The 23209-nt window shown below is 37.8% G+C and overlaps 2 protein-coding genes across 2 annotated transcripts in view; both read right to left on the minus strand.

The window, feature by feature from the left end:
* Positions 1–36: 36 nt before the first annotated feature.
* LOC309407604 (protein SPO16 homolog) lies at positions 37–7187 on the minus strand (the record flags this gene model as incomplete). Its single annotated transcript, XM_082003181.1, has 5 exons — positions 37–135; positions 1471–1549; positions 3764–3932; positions 5064–5157; positions 7119–7187. 5 exons carry the CDS (start codon positions 7185–7187, stop codon positions 37–39), a joined length of 510 nt encoding a protein of 169 aa, XP_081859307.1.
* An 11767-nt stretch (positions 7188–18954) lies between these two features.
* The window catches only part of BTBD8 (BTB domain containing 8), a gene marked incomplete at both ends in the record, with an annotated part of 35935 nt that continues 31680 nt past the window's right edge, over positions 18955–23209 (minus strand). The window contains 2 exons of the mRNA XM_082003179.1: positions 18955–19424; positions 20755–23106. Coding sequence (XP_081859305.1) covers positions 18955–19424; positions 20755–23106 — 2822 coding nt within the window. The remainder of the gene's footprint in view (positions 19425–20754; positions 23107–23209) is intronic.

The following is a 23209-nucleotide window of genomic DNA, read 5'->3' on the forward strand; positions in this document are numbered from 1 at the left end:
AACCCAAATACTAAATTAATCACAATGCAACTGGTACTACTGAAGTATCTTCCAAACTGGACTGTTCTCTATTATTTGGGCTTTTGTCATTGCCATTTTGTAACGAATATCATCTGCTTCTGGCTTGGAAGTTATCTTAGAGGAAAGAAAAATATTATGAGTAGGACACAGTCACTCTTAGGTAATAGAATATTCAACATCTTATTGTTCAAATAGTACAAATGTATTTCAGCAGTGCCATTTGAATCATGTTTTCTGAAGTATTCAGGAATGATGTACACAGAAGTGATATGATGTATCCCTTTAGGTGCAAGACCAGTCCTAAAATAACCAGCCCTAGAAGCACTGCATCTGATCATCACCATTTCAACAGGAGATGGTAGGATACCTCAGGATTACTTGGATGGTCTTGCTCCCTTGCCCACATCTGTTAACCTGGGGCAAAAAAGTTAATTTTGTAGGCCCTGTAGCAGTTAGGGATTCTGAGGCAAAAGATGAGTTCATGACACTCATTACATGTAATGTAATGGGAACTGATAGATTTGGGATATATACTATCATCACTTCTTACGGGACTCTCCTGCTGAAGTTTGGTATAAACATTCTGAACAAGGAGACAAGCAAATTCAAATTTACAGGATCAGCAGTGATCTTAAAAGCTTTTAGGTTAATGATGTATTAAGAGAGTGGGCCAGACATCAGTAGATTCCATAAAAAGTTTTAAGTACGATGTTCAACATAAAAAAACAACTTTTGCCATATAGTGAGATGTAGCTTACACACTTATAATAATAATACTCTGAACAGGTTAATGATTATTATTTTTGAGAAGCCCACTTCAGGAAAGGATAAAAGGTAAATTCATATTTGATTCCTAACGTCATTCAACCTTCTCTTTTTATTTTTTGGTACACAGGATGCTGGTGGTACTGTTCTAGTAAGTATCTAAGTTAGAATTTTCATGGAAAAATGTTCTTTGAACAGGTTCAGTAAATAGATTTAATTAATAATGTGTTGATGCATACAGAATATGTTGCAGATACACAGATAAGTTACACTCATTGAGCTGTAGAAATAATATACTACTATGTGCATCATTAAAAATCAACCAGTAACTAGAGTTTTCAGATTGGCATTTTTACAGTTTTTAAGTTGAAGTCATTACATATTTGGATCTCGTACTGGTTCTGCACAAATAGATGACATACTAACCTAATAGTGGTAAATAAGAGCCGAATCAACTCTTAAATATCAAATATGTCTTCATAGACGCTATTAAGAGCTTTTAAAGTTACTTTTAACAGTAGTTTAAAGACTCAGCTAAAGCATCAGAGTAACAGTCCTACCTCCATGTATTACATGGATTGTGGTCAATAAGACCCCAAAAGTTCCATTCTTGACTCTTCCTGGCTAATAACTTCTGAAGTTCTGAGGAACTAGTATTTTTTAATTATATTCAACCAGACTTACCTTAGCTATAGTTATCATTAACTTAACAGTTTCAGCAGTATTATGAACTGGTATTATACGTAAATTACTGCCCAGGAATCTGCACATAAAAATAAAATAAGGTTCCTTTTAGAATGCACATTTAATTTGTTATGCCATAAAACTCAAAAAGCATTCCCACATGATGTAAACAACTTCTTACTGAGTCTTCACCATAAGTGAAGCCTCTCCTTAAGACTTTGTATCTTAAGCATGTTGTAACAATGACACCAAAGTTAGTGTTGCTATTTTCTCTTGTAGAGCTAAAACATGATAGGGACTTAACAACAAAGAATGAGGAATTTTAAATAACCAGAAATCTAACGCAAAGGTGCCCAGCTGCTCTGTTGTGTCCTCCCCTGTGACCACCACCTGTTCTTCCCCTCAATCTGTTTGATGACTTGGATTCATTCACATTAAGCTCATGCTGGTAAGATATCTGATCTGAACTTGTCTGCCCATTCTTCTAATTGGCAAAAATAAATATTACAGGCAGTGTCCTTCCCCAAGAGTAGGTACTCTGGTCACTGTTGAGTTTTGCTAAAATCTGATGCAGAAACTGTGGTTTGATTTACATTTAGGGATTAGGGAAACGGAGAGATGCAACTTGGCTAATACTAGCAATGGGCTAAGCAGAGCGTGAATGAACAAAGTGCAAAGAAACAGTTACATGTACTTACCTAGATCCATGAAAATCTACTATCAAGAATTTTGCTTCCAATTACAGCAGGTCTATATTTAGTCTGTATTTTATTAATTTGTTCAATGGGCAGAACACTAGCCATTAGAACACAAAGGCTGGTCTTTTCTCTGGGGTGTTTAAAAGTTAACATAGGATTTACTGAGGATGCTCATTTGAGCTGGGATGATTAAGATTGCTTTTTTCCCCCCTTCCCCCATGATACACACAACCCTACATAAAGTGTTCAGAGTGTTGAACAACTATCCTATGATGTTCTTGTTAATAGTAATTAAAAAAAATCCTTCCCCATTGCAACAAAACCATAGATAAGCAGAAAGAAACAGTCACATAGGAAGACCTGAAAATATCCATATCCAACAGATGACTTGTAGTTTGAGAGAATATGGCACGAGTTTCAATGCCACCAATGCAAAAGCTCGGTCAGTGATTTACATACACTAGCAGAACTCCAAGCTGCCAGGTAGTAACAAAGCACATGGATCTATAATATAATTGTGCCTTGCCAACATCAATTTGGTATGGCATACAGTGGCAAAAATATTAATTTTTATTTTAATGAAATTACTGGAATGTAGTTTCAGAACATCACATTTGTTAGCGATCAACATATGCACAAAATCGGTTGACCGTAACCACAAGTAGACAGAGAATTAGCATTGCTATCAGCTGAATAACATGTTCTTGCTGAATGGTGGCAGAGCTTTTGAGACCTCTCAGGAAGATTTATGGAATTTTCACAAATAGGTAATAGATTTCCTACATTTCATCTCATACACTCTGCCACTCATCAGCATTTGGCAGTGTGCCCAGGATTTAATGAAACTGGTGCTAGTTTAAAGGAGGTAAAGATCAAAGACTCCATTAGAATAGTCACTTCTTTGATGTCAAGAGTGAAAATCAGACACAGTTAGGACTACTGTACCTACCAAAAAATAGTTTTGACTATAAGCATGGAGATAACATATCAGATAACTGTTGTCAGCAGGTATGTACTGAAACACACAAGTTTTCAGATTTCATTAGAAATCACAGATAAAGTTTTAAACAAACCCATTTTTATGTCCAATTTTATACTTTTGGTGTAAAACAACATTGATTATTTCAATTGTTTCAGCTCTGTATAATAGACACTGTTCCAAGTAAATAGATTTTAAAAGCTGGTAGAGAATCTGTACTTTACAACAAAGCCTTCTCATGAAGGAAGCTTGCCTGTTCTCTTTTGAAAATGACCATGAAAAGATGCTGACAGAGCTGAGAAAATTGCCTAATTTTCCAGTTCAAGAAAAAAACTCTTCAAAGAATTATATTCCATAGCCCTAAAGTGATTGAAAGGAATGTTATTTGCTATGTTTTGAGTGACCCCTTTTGTTACCTATGACATCTCAGACTGATTCACTTAGTATTCTTTTAATTCGCTGTTAACAAACATATGCTTTAAATAATTTTCCAGTGCATCAGAAAAATACAATTCATATTCCTTAACATAATTCCTAAAATAATATTCCCAAATCTAGAAGTGCTACTTCATTTCTTCCTAGCAATAAAAAGTTTGGTTTGTTGTTGAAGTCATACCTTCTCTGAATTCTAAACATGACATTCCATTCTTCTGGTCCATGAAGAGCAGCTGACAAAACCAAAAAACCGTTCCGATGAATGTTTATGAATTTCTGAATTCTTTTGAAAAACTGTTCTTCCCCTGTGATAAGTAAGTCTTGAGTGTCTGCCAGTATAAATGCAACACCTATTTGAAGAAATTGATGTAAATGTGCACGTCATGGCAGTAACGCGATTAAGTTCTCACCACAAACCAGGAAGCAGAATTCCTACTCAACCATTAGTTTAAAAGACGATGGGACAAAATACATGAATGAATTCACATGTCTTGACACTGAAATGCAAACACAAGATTTGGCCAGCGATGACTAGTATTTTTAAGATAAAACTACAAATCACTCGGAGGTTATTTTCGACCAGAACATCAAAAAAGCCCAACTGTTCAACCCACTCAGAGTACAGACATCTGAATGCCTTTGAAAGCACATGCTTCAGGAACGGGCAACTGCTATAATAGAATTAATTTAGGGCAAATGCAAAGACTGATTGAAGAGCTCAGCAAGTCCTATTTCTAAATAAGATAAACAAACACACCTATGACATCATAAAAGCCAGACTGTCTACCATAAAAAAGGAAATAACTCCAACAACTAACTTATTCTGAAGGGGAAAGTTAAGAAGGCTGAAGTTTAGGAGGCTTAACAATCGAGGGTATAAAAGACTAGGCCAATGTGTGCCTTGTTAATCCTTATAGTTCAGGAAAACTTCAGCTTAAGGATCTTATCTACCTGTCTAAAGAATCTTCTGCTCTAAAATGCAAGGATAGATATTTCATGTTTGCAGTTTCAGTGACTTCCTAATCAAAGCTTCTCAAAGAATCCTTTCCCTACCTCCTCCACTACCACCAGTTCTGCAAACTCAACTTGTAAGATGAAAGGCAGGGGTCTTGGTTCACTCTTGTGTTTACAGCCATGAATACTAAAAATCTTGATGGCTGTCTTACATGTTAGTGGCACTCAATGTGTTGGCTCAGTTATAACAAAACTTTACTGAACAGTTCAGCCGATGATCACCAGATCTAGTGTAGCTGTTTTACAATATATGCAAAAAACCCTAAAAACCAATGAAAATGTTTCATCCTCAAAGTTCTCTGCCCTATCCTCTGATTTATGTGCAATCACAGCACAGCTGCTTCTACTATTGCATGCCATTCCAACAAGGCAGCTTTTATTCAGTTTAGTGTAGCCTACAACAAGGTCTGATCTTGTATCTTGTTAGAGCTTATCAGTTTAAAAGCATAAACATCAAAGTACTGTACCAGAAAGAGAAAAAATCACGGATCCAGTTTCCACCGATTCTGAATATCGAACTCGGTGTTGTTGCCTCTGTAGAATTGTAGAAATTTCATGATTCTAAATAAATTTTAAAAGGTTATTTTTATAACATGTTTTCAGCCAACAAGTTTGATAGAAATATTCTTAAAGCATTGTCTGGACCATTACAGATAGAACTTTAGCATCATTGTTTAAAAAATATTTTTTATTCCACTTCCAAAAAAAAAAAAAGTAGTGAAGTGTTAATTTAACTTTTTCCATTAAAGAAATTTTGAAATATTTGTATTGGAAGTTATCAAACATTAAATGACAATTTTGTATGCATACTTTCAGTTTGCTACAGGAAACTCTTGCATAATACATAAAGAAACTCAAACATTTTACAGTCTATTTTTGTAAGACGTGCTAAAGGAGGCTTTGCAGAAGTGAGGAACATACAGTACTGTGTTTCTATTACTCCAGTTAATTAGACTCTGCGTTATTTTCACAGATGTCAGCATATCATTTGAAAGATAGTTCAGAAAATCTGTATGAGACATGATTTTCTTCAAAGCTTTTTGACAGAATGCAAGCCACTCAGGAAAACTAGAACATGGCACTATGCAACATAATCATCTACAGAATGGAGTGGGTTTGGATATATTTTTCATCCTGCAGAAAGAATTTCTGCAGTATGTTCTACAGAAGCTGCTCAAACACACACGTTTTAAAGATCAAATCACTGAATCCTTCTAGCTAATAACATGTTCTTTAACCTACCCATTTAAAGCGTAGCCAACCTGCCTATATAGGGAAGTGTCCTGACTAGTGGAAAAGCACAAAAAGTCAGGATAGCAAGTGAACCCTGAAGGAAGCAGTAATCAGAAATGTTATGCTTTCAAATTGGCCTGGAAAGGGAACACTCAATGACAGCTACTGGTATAACTACAATTTTGGAAAAGCTCTCTGCTTCAAAGCCACTGCCGACAGGGAATTATTTAACGCACAAATATAAACAACAGCTATAAGAAAAGGATAGCTGCACAGGGAAAGGAGAAAGCTCATAACCAAAACTGACACAAAGCTATGCCTTTGTAAAAGAAAAGTAATCTCAGATTTGTATTCAGCTGTTACCGTATCTTTGCTCACTGGGAGACCTTACCGACAGCAGCAGTTTTGAGTAGAGCTGCAGCTCTTATTAATAGGAGTGAGTTATGCTGGTATAGCTGATGAGATCACTGCCCTCCGATACCTCACACCGCATTATGGATTAAGTTGCTCTTGAAGCAACTCCCAAACTGCAACAGTTTGCAAGCTGTCATTCTAAGACGAGCAGGCAAATAAGAACAGGCTTTAAACTGAGGTGATTCAGGAATCACTTTAATGCCATTCACCCATTTATATAACAGAGATGGGGTGATAACCTTGTCAGCCAAGCTAGCATAAGATAAACTTGTTTGTGAATCAAAGCCCTCTTGCCTCTAAATTCTCTCCAGCTGGCATGAAACTGGTCTCAGCTGCAGGAACTAATTACCAGCTCCTTGACATACCCTTTCACTTTACTGAGAAACACAGTCCAGGCTTCTGATACTAAAGGTTATAAATATACATCAATATCTGTAAGACTCACTATTTTAAACTGAATTGCACACTTACTGAGTAATAATCTACCCCAATGTTGATACTGTATAGTAGAAAATAAAGTGTTTAGGGAGAAATTCTAAAAATTAAAAACATTTCTGACAGAATTATCTATAGTGCTAATTGCAAGCAGCATCAGTGCAACGAAAAAATGATGAGTCAGGAGGACAATCCTAAGGCAGTATAACTCAGAATAGCAGGGGGCAAGAGTACTAAATAGGTACAGAAATAGCTAAGGAGAAAAACCACACGCACACAAAAAGAACCAGTACTACAGTAGAAACAACTTCAGACTAATGCCACTGTTTTACCCTCAAAATTGACATTGCATAAAATATTTCCACATCTAGAATATAGGAAATGCTTCTTTCAGCATTTCTTAGTGAGTCAGATGCTGCTTTTGACAGGTTGTACTGTACCTGCAGAGCTGTACTCATAATAACTGTTGTTGTCCATCTTGACTGTTCCTGCCCACCACTTTCTGTCATTTTTTTCCCAGGGTTTAATGGCTCTGCAGTGAAATCTCAGCTGTCACCTTCTGAAAAGCTTGGGAAAAGAAAGATTAAAGATCTTATTATAAACCAGGGCACTACCAAACTCTCCAAAACATATACAGGTGCCCACTACCACTGAAATAATTTAAGATAGCAATTAGAAACCTAAGTGGCTTTAAAGAACCCGCATCTGAGAGGGCTTCCTCTGTAAGGCGTAACAGGGAGAGCAGCATAATGAATAAATCACTTCAGAAAAATATTCCTAAAAGCACTTAAAATGACTAAGGAACATTTGCCTATTTTTCAAAGGGCACCTTTATCACTGTGCACTTTTTACATTAAGATACTTTTGGGAAGACTGTCCCGGGCCTCCTGCCCAGCCTGGAGCGGCCCACCATGCCGCAGACCTGAGCACTAGCTCTTTTCCTGTACGTCTGCATTTCTCTCGTGTGAAAATACCCCCTGGACATCCAGCCTGGCAGGCGTTTCTCTTTCGGTAAGGCTCACGTGGTGCGGCGGGGGACGCAGGCTCCCGGGCACGCGCGTGCGGCAGCCTGCAGGCTGGGCCTGGCCTCTTCTCACATCCCCGAGACGCCTGCCGGCGGCACGCCGGCGCTCGCGAGGGCTGGTTTCCACGAAGCCTTTGTGCCAGCTGGCTCCCAATGAAAGGTTTAACCTCGCCTCGTTTTAAAGACCTGGTAAGGCGCTAGCTTGCCCTGCCCGGGGCGCTGCCGGGCCGGCGGGGCAGCGCGAGCCCTGGCGGCGCCTCGCGCGTCCCGCCTCGCGCGTCCCGCCTCGCGCGTCCCGCCTCGCGCGTCCCGCCTCGCGCGTCCCGCCTCGCGCGTCCCGCCTCGCGCGTCCCGCCTCCTCGAGCCCTCTGTCAGCCTCACAGCCGGGCGTGGAGCCCTCCGGCATCCGCCGGCGCCGCAGAGCGTGGAGCAGGTCCGTCCTGGGCAGGGCGGGTGGCCAGGCCTCCCCGGGCCCCCTCGACTCCTTCCCGCGGCCCTCAGGAAGAACCGCGGCTGCTCCTTTACAGGGGACGTGTGGCAGCTGAAACCAGGCATACCTCACAAGTCTGACGAATTGAGAGGGGGAAAAAAGCTCACAAAACCCAAATGAAGTGCTCATAACTTACTGCTATGAAGGTAACTCAGGCCTTGGTGGGAAGCGAGGAAGCATTGAAGGCGGTTGCCATTCCTCCGACCCGCTCGAGTCCTGTCTGCTGCCCTGTGTTGCCCTTCGGTGTACAGAGACTGGCTTCTGCTGGGATGCTGCTGGCAGCTCTGTCATCTTGTAAGTGTTCCCACAGAAGTCTTACAGAAACTTGGTGTTGGCCTGAGGGACAAGTATACAGGTATAGATTGTGTGACATTTTTAGATGATAAAAAGGACTGAAAGGACAAAAGGACTGGCAGGACACCAGGCCGAACAAGTAGGTGTAATAAACAATAATGGTAATAAGTCTAGTTATAAGAAAAAATCTTGAGGGAGTGTTTCTAATGGACAGCTAATTCTGCAGCTGTTTCTGGCGAAGAATATTCCAAATTACTTTCTATGATATTCTAAATATAGACTTTACACAGTACAAAAATGTGAAGGCAAGAAACTGAACCACTTTCAGTGAAAGAGAAATATTGATAATGTTGGAGGTTCTTTTTTCATCATATAAGAGGAAACAGTACTTCTCTTATACGGTAAAGAAGAGCTGGAGTGTAGAGTCATTAAAAGTACTGAAAAAGATCATTGATTTCCAGCTCTGCTCCTCACACAGTATGTGAATCTAGAGTCATGCCTACCTACTGAAACAGGTATTTTTACTGAAAATCTGAGATTGTACTAAAAGCTTTTCCTTTTTAAACTCTTTGGAGCGTTTTAAAATAGAAGAAAGTGACCTCATTTATGTATTTGTTGTGGTTTAACCCCAGTCAGCAACTAAGAATTGCAGAGTCACCCACTCACCTCCACACCTCCGTCCCAGGATGGGGGAAAGAATCAGAAGGGGAAAAGTGAGAAAACTTGTGGGTTAAGATAAAGACAGTTTAATAGGTAAAGCAAAAGCCAGGCACACAAGCAAAGCAAAATGAGGATTTCAACCACCACTTCCTGTTGGCAGGCAGGCATTCAGTCATCTCCAGGAACTCAGGGCTCCATCATGTGGAACGGTTACTTGGGATGACAAAACACTGTAATTCCAAATGTCTCCCCGTTCCTTGTTCCCCCAGCTATATACGCTGAGCATGATGCCCCATGTTACGGAATATCCCTTTGGTCAGTTGGGGTCAGCTGTCCCAGCTGTGTCCCCTCCCAACTTCTTGTGCACCCCAGCCTGCTCACTGGTGGGGTGGGGTGAGAAGCAGAAAAGGCCCTGAAAGCTCTGCTCAGCGGTAATGAAAGCATCCCTGTGTTCTCAACGCTGTTCTCAGCACAAATCCAAAACACAGCCCCATGCTAGCTACTATGAAGAAAATTATTGCGCAAAAACCAGCGCAATATTAAAAATGATACATTTAAGTAGCGAATTGTCTGGCTTGCTTGGAAATAATTAGACATCTTAGTGATTTAAAGATGACTACTCTTCTTTTTGTTGCAGACAAATTAAGAAATGGATTCACGTTTGATTTCCTACTTCTGTGGTCAAATGCATCCAAGTTACAGTTACCCGTCACTGCAAGGGTATGGAAATGTCATGCTACTTTTGATAGTAAGTCAAGTATTTCTAATACTGAATTTTTAAAGTCTGTGGAGTGCAAATGTGAAAGTCAGCAAATTAAAGGAAAATAACAGATGTATGAGGTATCCCAGCTGCAGTGTTCTCGGGGGCTGTGACAGAACCAAAAAACTGTGAAGCCATTTCCTGTAACACAGTGGAGCCACGTGCTCTGACTGCATACAAAAATCAGCGAGTTAAGAACATCAGGAATTATTTTAAAATACAATTATAAAGTAATAAGGCAGTTTTATGATGAGGATTGATGATCCTGCTGACATCTACCAATGGGACGTTTGAATTCATGCACACTATGAATGAATTTGTGTTTCAGGACTAGAGAAATTCCAGCGGTAAAGAGTAGGAGCTGGTTTGTTGAAGTGGTTATACTTGATTTATAATACTGTAGTGTATCTGAATTAATATTTTGGAATATGTCTAATATGTACACGCATTAATTCAATTACAACAATTCAGATGGAGAAAAAATAATAGGAGGGAATAGGATGGAATAAAAAGATGATTCACAATGTAAATATCTTTAACAGGTGAGTAGACTTTTGTTTTCTTCAGTGTAATACTGTTAGAAATGTATGGTACATGAAAGAAAGGATAAATTATTACATTTAAAGAAGTTACAGAGAAATATAAACACTGGATTTAGGCTCCTGAGATACCAGCAGATGCCTTTTTCCCCTATAGCCATTTAGCGTACATGAAGTTGGACACCCCCTACCCCCAACTCAACACACCCACTTGAGAGACATCAAAGTACAATGATGGATAAGTGTGGGACAATGAGAAAACCCAAAACCTTAACAGAAACTGCTTCCTGTCAGTATTTTGGCTCCAGTTGTTATCTTTTAACTTGTGTAAATTCTGTGTATCTTAATTTCAGTTGGCAAAAAAGTCATACTGGAAACTTAACTGACCATATTTCTGCCTGACATATTTGACAATAGTTCATGTTTGAAATAAAAATAAGACTCTTTCTGAGTTAGAAAATTCTGAGGGGAACAGACACCACTGACTCCTGTGTAAGAGCGACCCCAGCCTAGCGCTTGGCTGGTCCAAGTCTTACGCATGGAACATGTGGAGCCCCTGGGTTAGGAACTGCTCAAGGGACAATTCTGGTAGTAATTTGTTTTGCAATGCCATTTGGGTCGAAATCTCACTACATGACTTGGCTTTCTCTTTTTATGAGCCTAATGTCAGAAGGCTAATTAAATAGAGCTTGGGCTTGAAGGAAGTAGGTGTTTCTGGATTGCATATTCTTCAGTGAATAATTTTTCTTCAGAGAATAATTTTTCTTCAGAGAATAATTTTCTTCAGAGAATAATTTTTCTCTCCAGTAGTTTCCCTTCCAAAACGTGACTTTGAGGAATCCTGTGCTACTTGGTATTATGAACTAAATTAATTTTACTATGAGTTTCTGACATTTTGCTAGTCTTACCTTTAAATCTCAAAATCATTCCTTTTCCACATACCTACATGACGCATTTCACATACGGGTGAAAGGTGCCAGAGAGAAAAAAAATAGAGTCTGGTGGCATATCAAGTAACTCCTGGGAGCAGAGCAGAGAACCCCATTTAGGCAGGAATAGAAGGATCTTGGGATTAGAACTCCCATATGATGAAGATAATGGCTTAAAACATTAGGATGAATAACTAATTTATGACAAGGCAAAATCTTTCATCAAATTAGTGTTTCTCTGTGCTCTCCTGGGCCATATCCTGTATGTTCTAAATCAGCACCATGTCTTGATCTTGTAGGGCAGTTGCACAGGTAGTCTTCCTTCTCTGTAGATTTTTATGAGAACTGTTCATACTCACACACATCACCTGCCTTGTTCTCCAACAATGTGATCCAAGTAAAAGTAGTTCTTTCCTTTTAGAGCAGAAAAAGGAGGAATGAAGGTCTGCTAAACAGATAGAAGGGGAAGGTAATACTTTTTTTGCAATTTACAGAGCACAAATAAAAATTGATGGAAGCAGCCCACAAGTTCAATGAAATACGACTCAGCATTTAAGTTATACATGGATTTATTGTTTTCTGTCATACAGAAATCAACTAAAAATATTCAGTATGTAGCATGGGGAAGAAAGCCTGTGGGACTATGCAACCGTACAGAGATTCTGGAAACAGAAGACAGTGTACACAAGGAGGCATTTGGAAATATGGTTACTTAGGCCCCAGCTAATTGTCTAGGTTTAAAAAGCAAGCAGGTGGAAAACATGCAAGCATTCAGTTTAAGAGCTTAACCCCCTCCCCCACCTTCCCAAAGACTGAGGTCAAAATATTCTAGGACTGTAAAGCCATGAACTACAGGTAGTGACTCAAACTTTTCTGCAAGTGCACCCCATTATACATATATAGGATTAATCTTGATTACTAGAATACAATAATCCAGAAAATAGAGATTGAAGTTTCCTTCTGTACCACAAAGATACAGGACAACATTTTGTTACAGGTAGGAAGTTTGACTTATAGGTGGGTTTCATGTTCATGGACATGAAAATTACCTCATTCTTTGAAGGTAACAAAAAGTTTTTACACTACCTACACTGAATCTGGCATGTACATATGGTTTGTCCTATTTATACTGACCTTAATTGATAGAATTCTACTGAGAGGCAGGATGCCATGCCACACTCAAAAGAGGGTTATAAAAAAAGTGAACTAAAATGATTTAATTAAACATAAGTGTAAGAAAATCACACAAATGACTAAATAAGGATTGCATAAATGAGGATGCTGTAGATTTAACTCATTTGGTGAGATCAGTCTCAAAACTGTCTTATACAGTTAGAAAGTAAGTTAGGCGAGTCAAAATTTTTACTTTGCTTACCAGTCTTTCTGTTTACACACTTAAAAATACCCTGATTTTTATAAATGTGGATCTTACAGCACTCACACTAATTTCAGTGGGAGCTGAGAAAAAGTCAGTCACTTTTACTTGAGTGCATACATGTAAAACCTGATGGACTACCTGGGTAATTGGGCTCAGTCCCCAAATTTGTACATGCGAGTTCAGATTAACCAGAATATGTAGTCACTCTATCCAGTTAATAGTCATCTTCTGTTAAGATACAAAAACTACTTTGAACATCAATGTCCTTGTTAAATATATCTAGTTACTGAGTTATACTCAACCCCCCCAAATACAGAGGCTTCAGTTATTGAGGATCTGAGCAGTATTCATATTTTACTGTGCAATAGCAAGAGATCTTTTGCTGCACATAATGCAAAAAGTTAGATTTCTTAGGACTTTGTTTTCTCTAATGGAACAGTCTTCTGAGCTGGAAGCTTCATCAATAAATCAAGGAGAACAGGGAAGCAATTTGATGGAATTCCGTTATTAATTATTTCATAGTTTAACTGTGTCCAGATGGTTCATCAGGATTAGAACCTCGCTGAGTACCATACAGAACCACAAGTATGCACAGTGCCTGCCTCCAGTGCCAGTTCCATTACCCTTTCTGAAAAGTGAATGTAAACCTGAAAGACAATCTGCAAATGTTTAAGTGGATGTTTGCAGAACTGTGGCCTAATATACTGACTACACAGTATAGATTGCAAAGCAAAGCATAAAATGAAGGTGAAACGCAAGAAGTAAGTGTGTGTGCATGCGTGCACTGTATAGCTTCTTCAGTTATTAGTTACCAAAGGTTAAAAAAAAAACAATTATCAAACTCAGCATTTTTCCCCAATTGATATCCGCTTTTTATTTAACTCAATTTCCTCCCTTACAGGTTTAATTTCCTTAAACACATGTGGTAGTTGTCAATAGGAAGCTTGGTTTTAAATTAGCCAAAGAATAGATTTGAGCTGTAATTTTTCCAAAATTGAACACACTAAAGCTTATTTTTCAAAAATAGTGTATATAGCTTATGTTCAAGAGATAGAGCTGAAAACCAGTATGGATTTTCAGCAGAAGATGAAAGCTTCTAATTATAATAGATTTAAAATCTAAAAGCCCATTTCCGTGGAATCATCCTTTGTAACAAAGCTGCTATTTCTCATTCTATTTTTTGTCCTCAGTTCCTGTGTAGTCCCGGCAAGAATGCCATCTATCAATGTACAAATGTTAAATGACCCCAGTCATGAAATATTAACAGAATGCATACAATTATGACTCCTAAATTGAAGTCTTTCTAGCCGCAATTTGTCACATCTACAATTGTACAATGTTATTAGTAGAGTAAAACTAGAAAACTATGAAATAGATAAATTGTAAAAATAGCATTTCTAGTACATGCATTTAATATAGATAAGCCCTGAACCTGCTTCAGCTGAGGTCAATGAGAGTTTTTCCTTTGACTTTAGTGGAAGCAAAATAATGACTTTACTTAAACGTCTTGGTTCTGAGCAACAGATGAACAGCATAATAGCAGTTGCTAATTCCTTCATGCAAAGGTTTTGGTTTTCTGGAGCAAAGTAGAATGAGCATGCTACTAATTATTTTCCATATGTCAGTAATATATATGCAAAGTTTTAAATAACCTCCTGCAATCTGTACATAAAACAGGTGCATTAATTTTTTTTTCTTTTACATATTCCCTGAAAGAAACTGAGATAGACAATGCTAGGGGAACAGATCCTATGGACAGTCTTTGTGTGAGAAACATGGGAAGTTCTCTTGCCCACTAGGTCCTCCCAAATAATAATAAAATTTGCAAACTCAAAACTTCAGTGTAATTTTGAAATAATTTAAAACCTTAAAAACTAAAGTGTGGAATAAGATTGTTAAACATACACAGTTCTGTCACATATCCAGAACTTAAAAACATTGCAAGCAAAGCATAGTTCTTATACTTCATTACTAATCTTTTCCAACAATACCCAAAGAAGTTTTATTATAATGAGAGTATTTTTTATCTCAAATAACTGTTTCCTGTGAGCACCATGTTCCTGTCTGCTGACTTTATTACCATTCTACATGCTACGGACCTCGATATGGCCCTAGCAACCTGATCTAACTTTGAAGTTACTCTTGCTTTTAGAAGTAGGTTGGACTAGACACCTTTGGAGGTCCCTACAAGTCTGCATTTTTCTGTAATTCTATGATTTTTCTGCAGTTCTTCTGTAATTCTGTGATTCTACAGCAAGTTTTTCTAAGAGAAAAATGATGACTATATGGAGTGTCATTTCCACTACCCCTACCACAGAAGCAGGTATTTGTCTTTTCTTGTGCTCTTATTTGATCACTTGTGGTAGCAGCCCAGACTGCCTGCTGATCTCATTTCATGCGTACTTATTTCTCCTGATCTTCACTTTAGGTCTTAGTCTCCTCATTTCTCATGCCTTTAAAAAACAACCCAAAATATGTTATTAACTGATGTGCTTTTCTAACGGTGGCCTCTCTCTTAATGGTTAAGCTCACTTTCCATCCTGCAATTCCTTCAGACTCTACCAAACTGGCACCTGCTAGCCTTTAATTCTGAGGAAGCCAATATCTCATTTTGATCACAGTCCTTTAAGGATACATCTATATACGAAAAACCTTCAGAGCTGCTTCTCCAGTCCAGACTAGATTCTAAGCAAAAAAATTATGCCTATTGACATAACTTTTTGGAGGTCTAGCCTATTTTAAACTTAATACATCCATACACATCCTTATTTTTCACTTTCGTAACATGTCATTCAAGGTAGGCGAAACCAGGGTGAACTCTTAGACATTATTTTGACTATGCCACCTCTTTCTTTAGTTTCTTCACTGATGCCCTTTCACTGTTTCATCAGATGTACATACCTTGCCTTTACTTTAGAGGTCATTCAGGACCTCTCAATCACTATTGGCTTGGAGCCCATGACACTAGCTTTGATTATTTGTATATGAAGTTTTCAAACAAACCTTTGTCCATTCTCTCATGTTTTGGAGAAGAGGTAAATACAGTGGCAAAATCACTGTCAGGAGACATGAGGACTCCAGAGGACTCAAGTGGCTGATACTATTAAACAAATAGCCACCTACTTAAAGTTACCTGCTTAAAGCTTGAACATCCTCCAAAATGAGGAGGGACTACTAAACAAGGTCAAACAGGAACAGAGTTTAGATGGCACACAGGGCTGGTCAGGAATATAGACCCTAACAGCTCCCTCATTATCCAGCCTCCAAATCTCACCCTCCTATTTCCCCTTCTCATAATGCATACAGAATAAAAAAATGACAATATTTAAACTGATGGTGTGCTGAAACCATTGCTAATCAGATAGACAAATATTGACACTCTCATTTTACCTTTCCATCTATGTTTTTTTGGTCTTTTGTCTTAACTTGGATTATAACCACTCTGTGGGAAGTCCTTGTTTTTGTTCTGTGTTTGTACAATGTCTAGCCAGTGGGATGCTGGTCTGATTAAGCCTCACAGACACTCTGATAATGCGAATTAAGAACAATACTGCTTTTTATTCCTGCTACTTCTACAGAGACTATCTGGCTGTGGGAAGCTGAATTCTATGGCTGCATATGTACCAGCTGAACAACACACCAAATCCTAGCACTGGTCTACTGTAAAACTATTAAAGGAATTGCAACAACATCATTTGGGACTTGAAGAGAAAAGCTAATTTTCATACAACTGGAAAAGTAAATGCAAAGGAAAAAAACAATTAAAAAAACCCTATGTGTGATTATATTTCATATGACAACCATGGAATTTTGTGTGCCACTTTTCAGTGTTAACTTTTTTCAATTCAGTATGAAGTTAAAAACATGGGTAAAGCAAAAAATAGACAAAAGGGACCCTTCTTCCTCCTTCTGTCAATTTTTGTAATCCTTTATATTCTCCTTTCTGTCATTTCATTTTGTTTAACATGTGAATGCCCATTACCAGAATATAATCAGGATTTTAAAGTTGATTAAACTTTATTTTAAACAACTTTTACTTTAGTCTTTTACACAGAAATTGAGAAAACACCATTTGTCAGCCATCTGTGAGAGCTTCTCTAGAGTTTCATCTTTTACTATGGCTAATACTATAGTGCTTTCATTTATCCAAAGATTATCCACTGTCAGTATACTTTTTAAACCTGAAGGTGAAAAACAGGTTTTCTTTATGATTTGCACTTCCAAAGGTTCTTCTAACTCACCCAATATGAAGACTGGGTTAAGTACAGCATATTATCATTAAAAATATTTTAAATGTAATATCTCAGACTATGCTTCTAGAAGAGTAGGGGAAAATTTTTATTATGAGACTGAACATCTCCCCTCCATGAGTTTTGAGTCCTTCTTCATTGATATAAAGGAAGGCTTTCCCTTTTTTTCCTGCCTTGGTATTAAAAAGCATGAGATAAAGTTCTTCCTCCATTTTATTTTGGGAAAATAAAACATCACGTTTGCTTCTGTATCAAAAGTTCAAAGTGACCTTCTAGATATACTATTTTGCCTCAGAGCCCTTTACTATGTCAAGTCCAAAGATAAGTCAAATTCTTTAGTCATATGCTGGGGCAACTTCATATTTCCATGCAACTGAGAGTTTCTGACTATGAACAAAAAGAATGAAGTTCCTAAAGAAAGTTAAGGCGCACTGTTGGAATTGTGCAAAAGCTTGCAAAACTGACCGTATTATCAGTGGTTACAGCTAGGTTAAGCTGTGCACTTATCTTAAATAGTTTTAACAGAAAAAAAAAATCTTAGTAGTCTTTTACTGCCATATGGCACCCACTTCTGAAGGCACTTCTGTTAATGACTGTTAATGACTTAAGAGGAGGTAGAACAGTTCCTGTTTAGATTTTAAGCTGTGTGAAAGACAAGCCCTACCATTTCTATAATGCAGATATCTAAAAGGGCCTAACCTGAGCAGGGAATAACCCTGTATGTTTCAGGAGTTCTGACCGGGTAAGAATTACAAATAGTTTCTCACTCCCTTCTTCTCCCTTCAAATCAGAAAAGACAACAAACGGTCCTATCCACACCCAAGTTAATAGCCAAAAGCAGCAGATTGAGCAGTACTGAGAAGTATATTGTATTTCACTCGTAGTCAGAGGAATTGTTACGTTGACATTTAGTCTCAGTATAAAAGCTACGCTAGAGGTATTAATGAAGATGCAAGAATCCTGTTACCCCTCCAAAAATGTAGCATCTGTGAGAACAAACAAAACCAAATTCCTGAGAATCTTGCTGTGCCTCAGACAGTGTCAGAAGGGTGCAAGTGTAATGGATTGAAGCCTGAAGGTAATTCTAGTCAACATCAGACTTCTGATGTAACACTGACCATGACTTCAGACTGAGATGTACTTTCGGAGATATCAGGCATACTGTTTTTTAGAACAGGAGCAGCATTCTACCAACTCCTCTGAATTCATGCACTATGCCATTACAAATATTTACTTAAATATGTGCATTTCCAAGAAACAAACAGCGCTCTTCCTATAGCACACACCCTCTTAAGTCTTATATTTAAAGAAAAGACAATTTAAAATTTATTGGAAACTTATAAACAAAACAAATGAAAAATACAAAAATCAAAAACTGGAAGAAGCAGATGAAACAAGCTGCTCATATTAATAAGGCCCAAGGCAGATTCATAGTGAAATGTTTTCTTTGAACATAAGTATAGGTTTCCACTGTTTAAAGCAGTGTTGGCACACATCACCTTTTGACACAACCATTCTGAATCTTTATTGTTGTAAAATGAAGTCACCATATGGGGCGGGGGGGAAAGGAGAGGAATAGCTCTACTAATTGTGCAGTCATCTTTAAATTCTTGCTCAATGAGAATATTGAATATCAGAAAGGAATATAAAAGGGACAGTGGAAACCAAGGTTTTTCTTTCATGTCATCTAATTTTTCTAACAGTTCTAGAAAATACATGCTCAAAGTTCATTTTTAGAAAAGACATACATTTAAGTCCTGAAAAATTATTGTACTTGAGATTAAATCTAGATTATAAATTAACATATTTACCTCATTATATCAGAAAGATTGCCTCAGTATCAAGAATTGCTCGTTCTTGACTGATGCAGTATTTCGTTATTGTGTGGAAACAACTCATCAAAAATAGATTTGGGGAATGGGTTTGAGTTCAGTTGCAAACATTTGATCACCTTAATGATGGGTTTCCAGTTCAAGAATTGTCCATTCCCCTTGAGGGGACGAACAGTCTTCAGATGAAAAGCTTGCCACTGTAATACTTGCTGAAGAATCATCAAGTGGAGACATTAGTTCAGTCCACCTACTGAATGTGTCAACTTGTGATGTACCCTGAGGATTCGAACCATCTCGTGCCAGAAACAGTGTCTGATTGATAAGACATTGTGCTAAGTTAAGGTCTTCAGGAACAGAGTTTTTAAAACCTATATTTGAGTCCTGTTCAGATAACAGTTGCCTGAGAAGAGTCCAGTCCTGTTCTGCAAACTGCTGATCTTCAAAATCCACATCTAGAACTGCTGTTTCTGAATCCATCCTCTGTTCAATTGCTTCTCCAACATCCATCTCATATATTGGAGAAAGGGTTTTTGCAGGCCGATGCTCATACATGCAGGTTTGTGCCATTGTGTCATAATCATCTATGTCTCCTGAAATAATTCACAATACTGTACAATGTAAAAATTGCAGATGATCCTCCCCTCAGGGCTGTGTAGAGCAAAATTTAACTCATTCAGGAAGGACAATCCAACCAGGTTAAAAAAAGGGGGATGGAGAGTTATACAAAATTGACAACATTTGAGGCATTTGTTTCCTATATAAAAAACAAAGTATGATTTATAAATTAAGTTAAAGCAGCAATCACCACTGGTAATTAACAATAACCTCCATAATTAATGACAATGTAAATATACACTTAATGCACATGAAATTTCTCATTTACTACATAAATTAAATTTAGACCAGGAGGTGCATGGAGGGAATTAATAGAGAATGACTACTGAATGGTGACTTAAGCTATGTCAGCTTAGAAGAGAATTAAACACAAAATTGTTTATCCACAGGCTTATTTCTACACTGCACATGCAAGGGCAGCTGCAGGCAAGGGCAAGCAAACTTAAAAAAAAAAAAAAGTACAACTTTCAATGTCTTGTTCTGTGGTCTGGCTGAACATAGATCATCATCAGCATTTCATTACTCTTGAATACACAATAGTTGTAATCAAAACTATTGTATATTTTTGATTGGGTAAACAGACTGAATTACTTGTATAAAGACGACAAAACACAAAACTAGACAACTATTCATCTACTACGTGAAACAAGTTAGAACTTTTCTGTATATAAGCATTAGTTCTACGTATAATCTCTCTTTTAGGAAATAAGCTTTTATTGGTAAAATTTAGAATTTTAGACATCTCATAAGTTCTAAATCAGAGTTCAAACCTGCTCCCACTGATGTATATGGCAAATATTCAGTAATGTTCAGTGGGAGAAGGATCCAAATTTGTGTATAATATATAAATAAATAAATTACAACAATAATGCATATAGCTGTTCAGGTAAACAGCTCAGTGCCCTTTAGTTAAGGTTATTACTGTAGTTATTGCACATCCCATTCAGACATACTATATGTTGTCAAGCAGACAAAACAAATACTAAGATTCCATCAAAAGCTGATGCTGTCAATGTTAGATTGGATCAAAGATAACTGAAGTACAGACAATTGCATCCAATCTTTCTTTTAGCATTACATAAGATCTCTTTTCTTGTAGTCAAGTTTCTCATTGAACAGCAAGGTATTGACAGGTATTTCAAACAGACAAGCATTCTCTACCCAAGTGAAATACCTAAAAATATTTAAATTTAATATAGTTTCAGCCAAAATTACTTCAGTTCAGGATTCAATCCCAGACAAATTGCCAAAGCTTTCCCTATTAATTTGGTTTTGAATGACTGTGTTTCTATTTCTGTACATTACCTGGAAGTAAATCAGTATTAGCGCATTCAGTTGTTGCTGGCTGACTGTCTCTCACTTGACCTTCCTGAGTCAGTATCTGACTCTTACTGTCCTCTACAGGTTTTGCAGAGCTGCTCTTTTGCACATCAGAATTAGTTTCTCTCTGATGAAGATCCAAATGACATGGTCTTTCTTGAGATTTTACATCATTGTCTAAATATTTATTGCACTGGTGAAATTCACTAGCCACCTCATTCTTCATATTTACTTCTGGTTTTTCTCCTGGACATGGACTAGCTGCTGAATATACTTTCTCGGGAAAATTTTGTTCAGTCATTGAAGCACCTTGATTCTCCTCCGCTGAGATTTCAGTGCCATGAAGATGCAGGAGAGAACTTTCACTTTTATCCAATCTATTGTCTCTATCTTTTTGCTGTTTGCAATCCAGGAATCCATCTTCAATTTCCAGTGAGTATCTTGGAAAAAAAGCCTTTCCATGGTGCTCTTGAGAAACACTGTCAAATACTTCTGAAGGAGTAAGAGACTCTATTGAATGCTGACATGAAGTATGAGTTTCCACTCTATCATCGGATCCCAATTCTTCGCATTCATCTACTGAAAGTAAAATAGATCGTTTGAAATTTTTAGTTTTAGAAACCTCTTGACTTGCACTATCATTTTCTGTTGCGTCTTCAAAAGCTAAATTATCAATTCCTTGGAACTGTTGAGCAGGAACATTTGATACATTTGATGGAAGAAAGTTTTCTGCAATGTTCTCTGCTTCAGATCTGTCATCTTCTGTTTCATCAGCAGAAGAAGAAACTTGGTCTGCTTCCTGAGTAAACTGCGCACTGCCAAAAGTAGAACTTTTGCTTTCTCTAGTATTGTTCCTTGCACTTTCTTGATGGGACCAAATTTCTGGTCTTTTTCTTGGTATTTCATCATCACTCGTTGAATTAACACGGAAGAGATCAGAACCCTCCTTTTTCATTTTCACTTCTATTCTTAGGCTGCTGTCATAAATTTTTAATTCCTCAGGTGTACTTGTGTCACTGCTGCTTCTTCCAAGAAAATCATGGCATAACATAGTGCTGCATTTAGAAATCCCTCGTTCATTGGATCCTTCATCATCCTGAGAGCCTCCAGCATCATAATCTTCTGATCTTGGTTTTATATCATCAGAAGATGTGGTTGCACTGCCAGTATCTGATTCAGGACTCTCTTTTGGATCTAGTGCACCTGTACTCCAGTGGTTCACGAAAGGAATTTCTACATTTTCATGGTTTTCTGGCATTTCTGTAGGATCTATAGGCTCTGTGTAACTAGGTGAACATTTTTCTGTTATTTGTTCTGTGGAACATTCTGAAACATCATCCAAATCTGCTGTAACTGATTTGTATTCAGTCAAGGCCGATGTATCACACAGCTCATCACCTGGAAGATATCCCTCCATATGAGTCTGAGGAGGTGGTATCTCATCCTCTATTGTTCTGGAAAAGCTTGGTAAAGCATTTTCATGGTAGTTAAGACCTGTTTCACAGTTTAATTTATCACTTTGCTCAGGACAGATTTTAGTTGCTTGTGAGTGTTTCACCAGCTCTCCTGAAGCAGTAGCCTTTTGATTGGTTTCCTTGGAAAAGTCTGAGTATCCGTCACTGGAAGACTGGGCATGACAGTCAAGTTCAGCTGTGTTATCATCTTTCTCTGTGTCTTCAATCTGTTTAGTCCCAGTCAGATCTCCACAGCTTTGTCTTGTTTCCATTTCATTTTGCAGTGAAACGTGCAGTTTAGAAATAGTTTCATCTGCAGTTAGAAAAGGTTTGGAATGTATTTTGTATTCCATGTTTTCAGAAGGATCTGGTAATTTTTGTTTATTAGGTTGACAGGATGCCAGCAGTTTATCTTTGCTGCTACTTTCCATCACAGATTTTGATGAGTCACTTTGGTTTGCAGAATAGCATTCATTATTGTCATGAAGCTGACCTGCCATGGCATCAGCCATTTTTTTTTCAAGTTTCTGTCCTGAACTTTTGTGGTCAGAGGTGTGCACATTCTTCTGGACAACAGGAGATTCACTCCTTGAATGTTTTTGGGCAGAGGACTGAGATTTTAATATAGATTGCCCAGCTGTTTTTGGTTTTGGGTCTTTATTATTCAGAATCTCAGCATGCTTTGACAGAGCTGGAGTTTTAGGTGTTGTTTTTGCAGTGGCTTTTGCTACAGGTGTTTGTGACTGCTTAGCACTCTTCTTCTTGGTTGAAGGATGTTTTTCTGGGAGTGTTGTCTGAACCAGATGTTGTAACACATTTTTTTCTTCGTTATATCTCGGAGACACTCCTGATTTCATTGAATTTGGTGATTCCCCCTGAGGTCCTAACAAACAGTAAAAAAGACACTAAAAAGATTGTATATGCCATTCAAAGTATATTCACCAAATTTATGTTAGTGTTTATGTTGAGAAACAAGATTCTCAACT

The sequence above is a fragment of the Phaethon aethereus genome (assembly GCF_964289735.1).
Source record: "Phaethon aethereus genome assembly, chromosome: 8".
Classification (NCBI taxonomy): Eukaryota; Metazoa; Chordata; class Aves; order Phaethontiformes; family Phaethontidae; genus Phaethon; species Phaethon aethereus.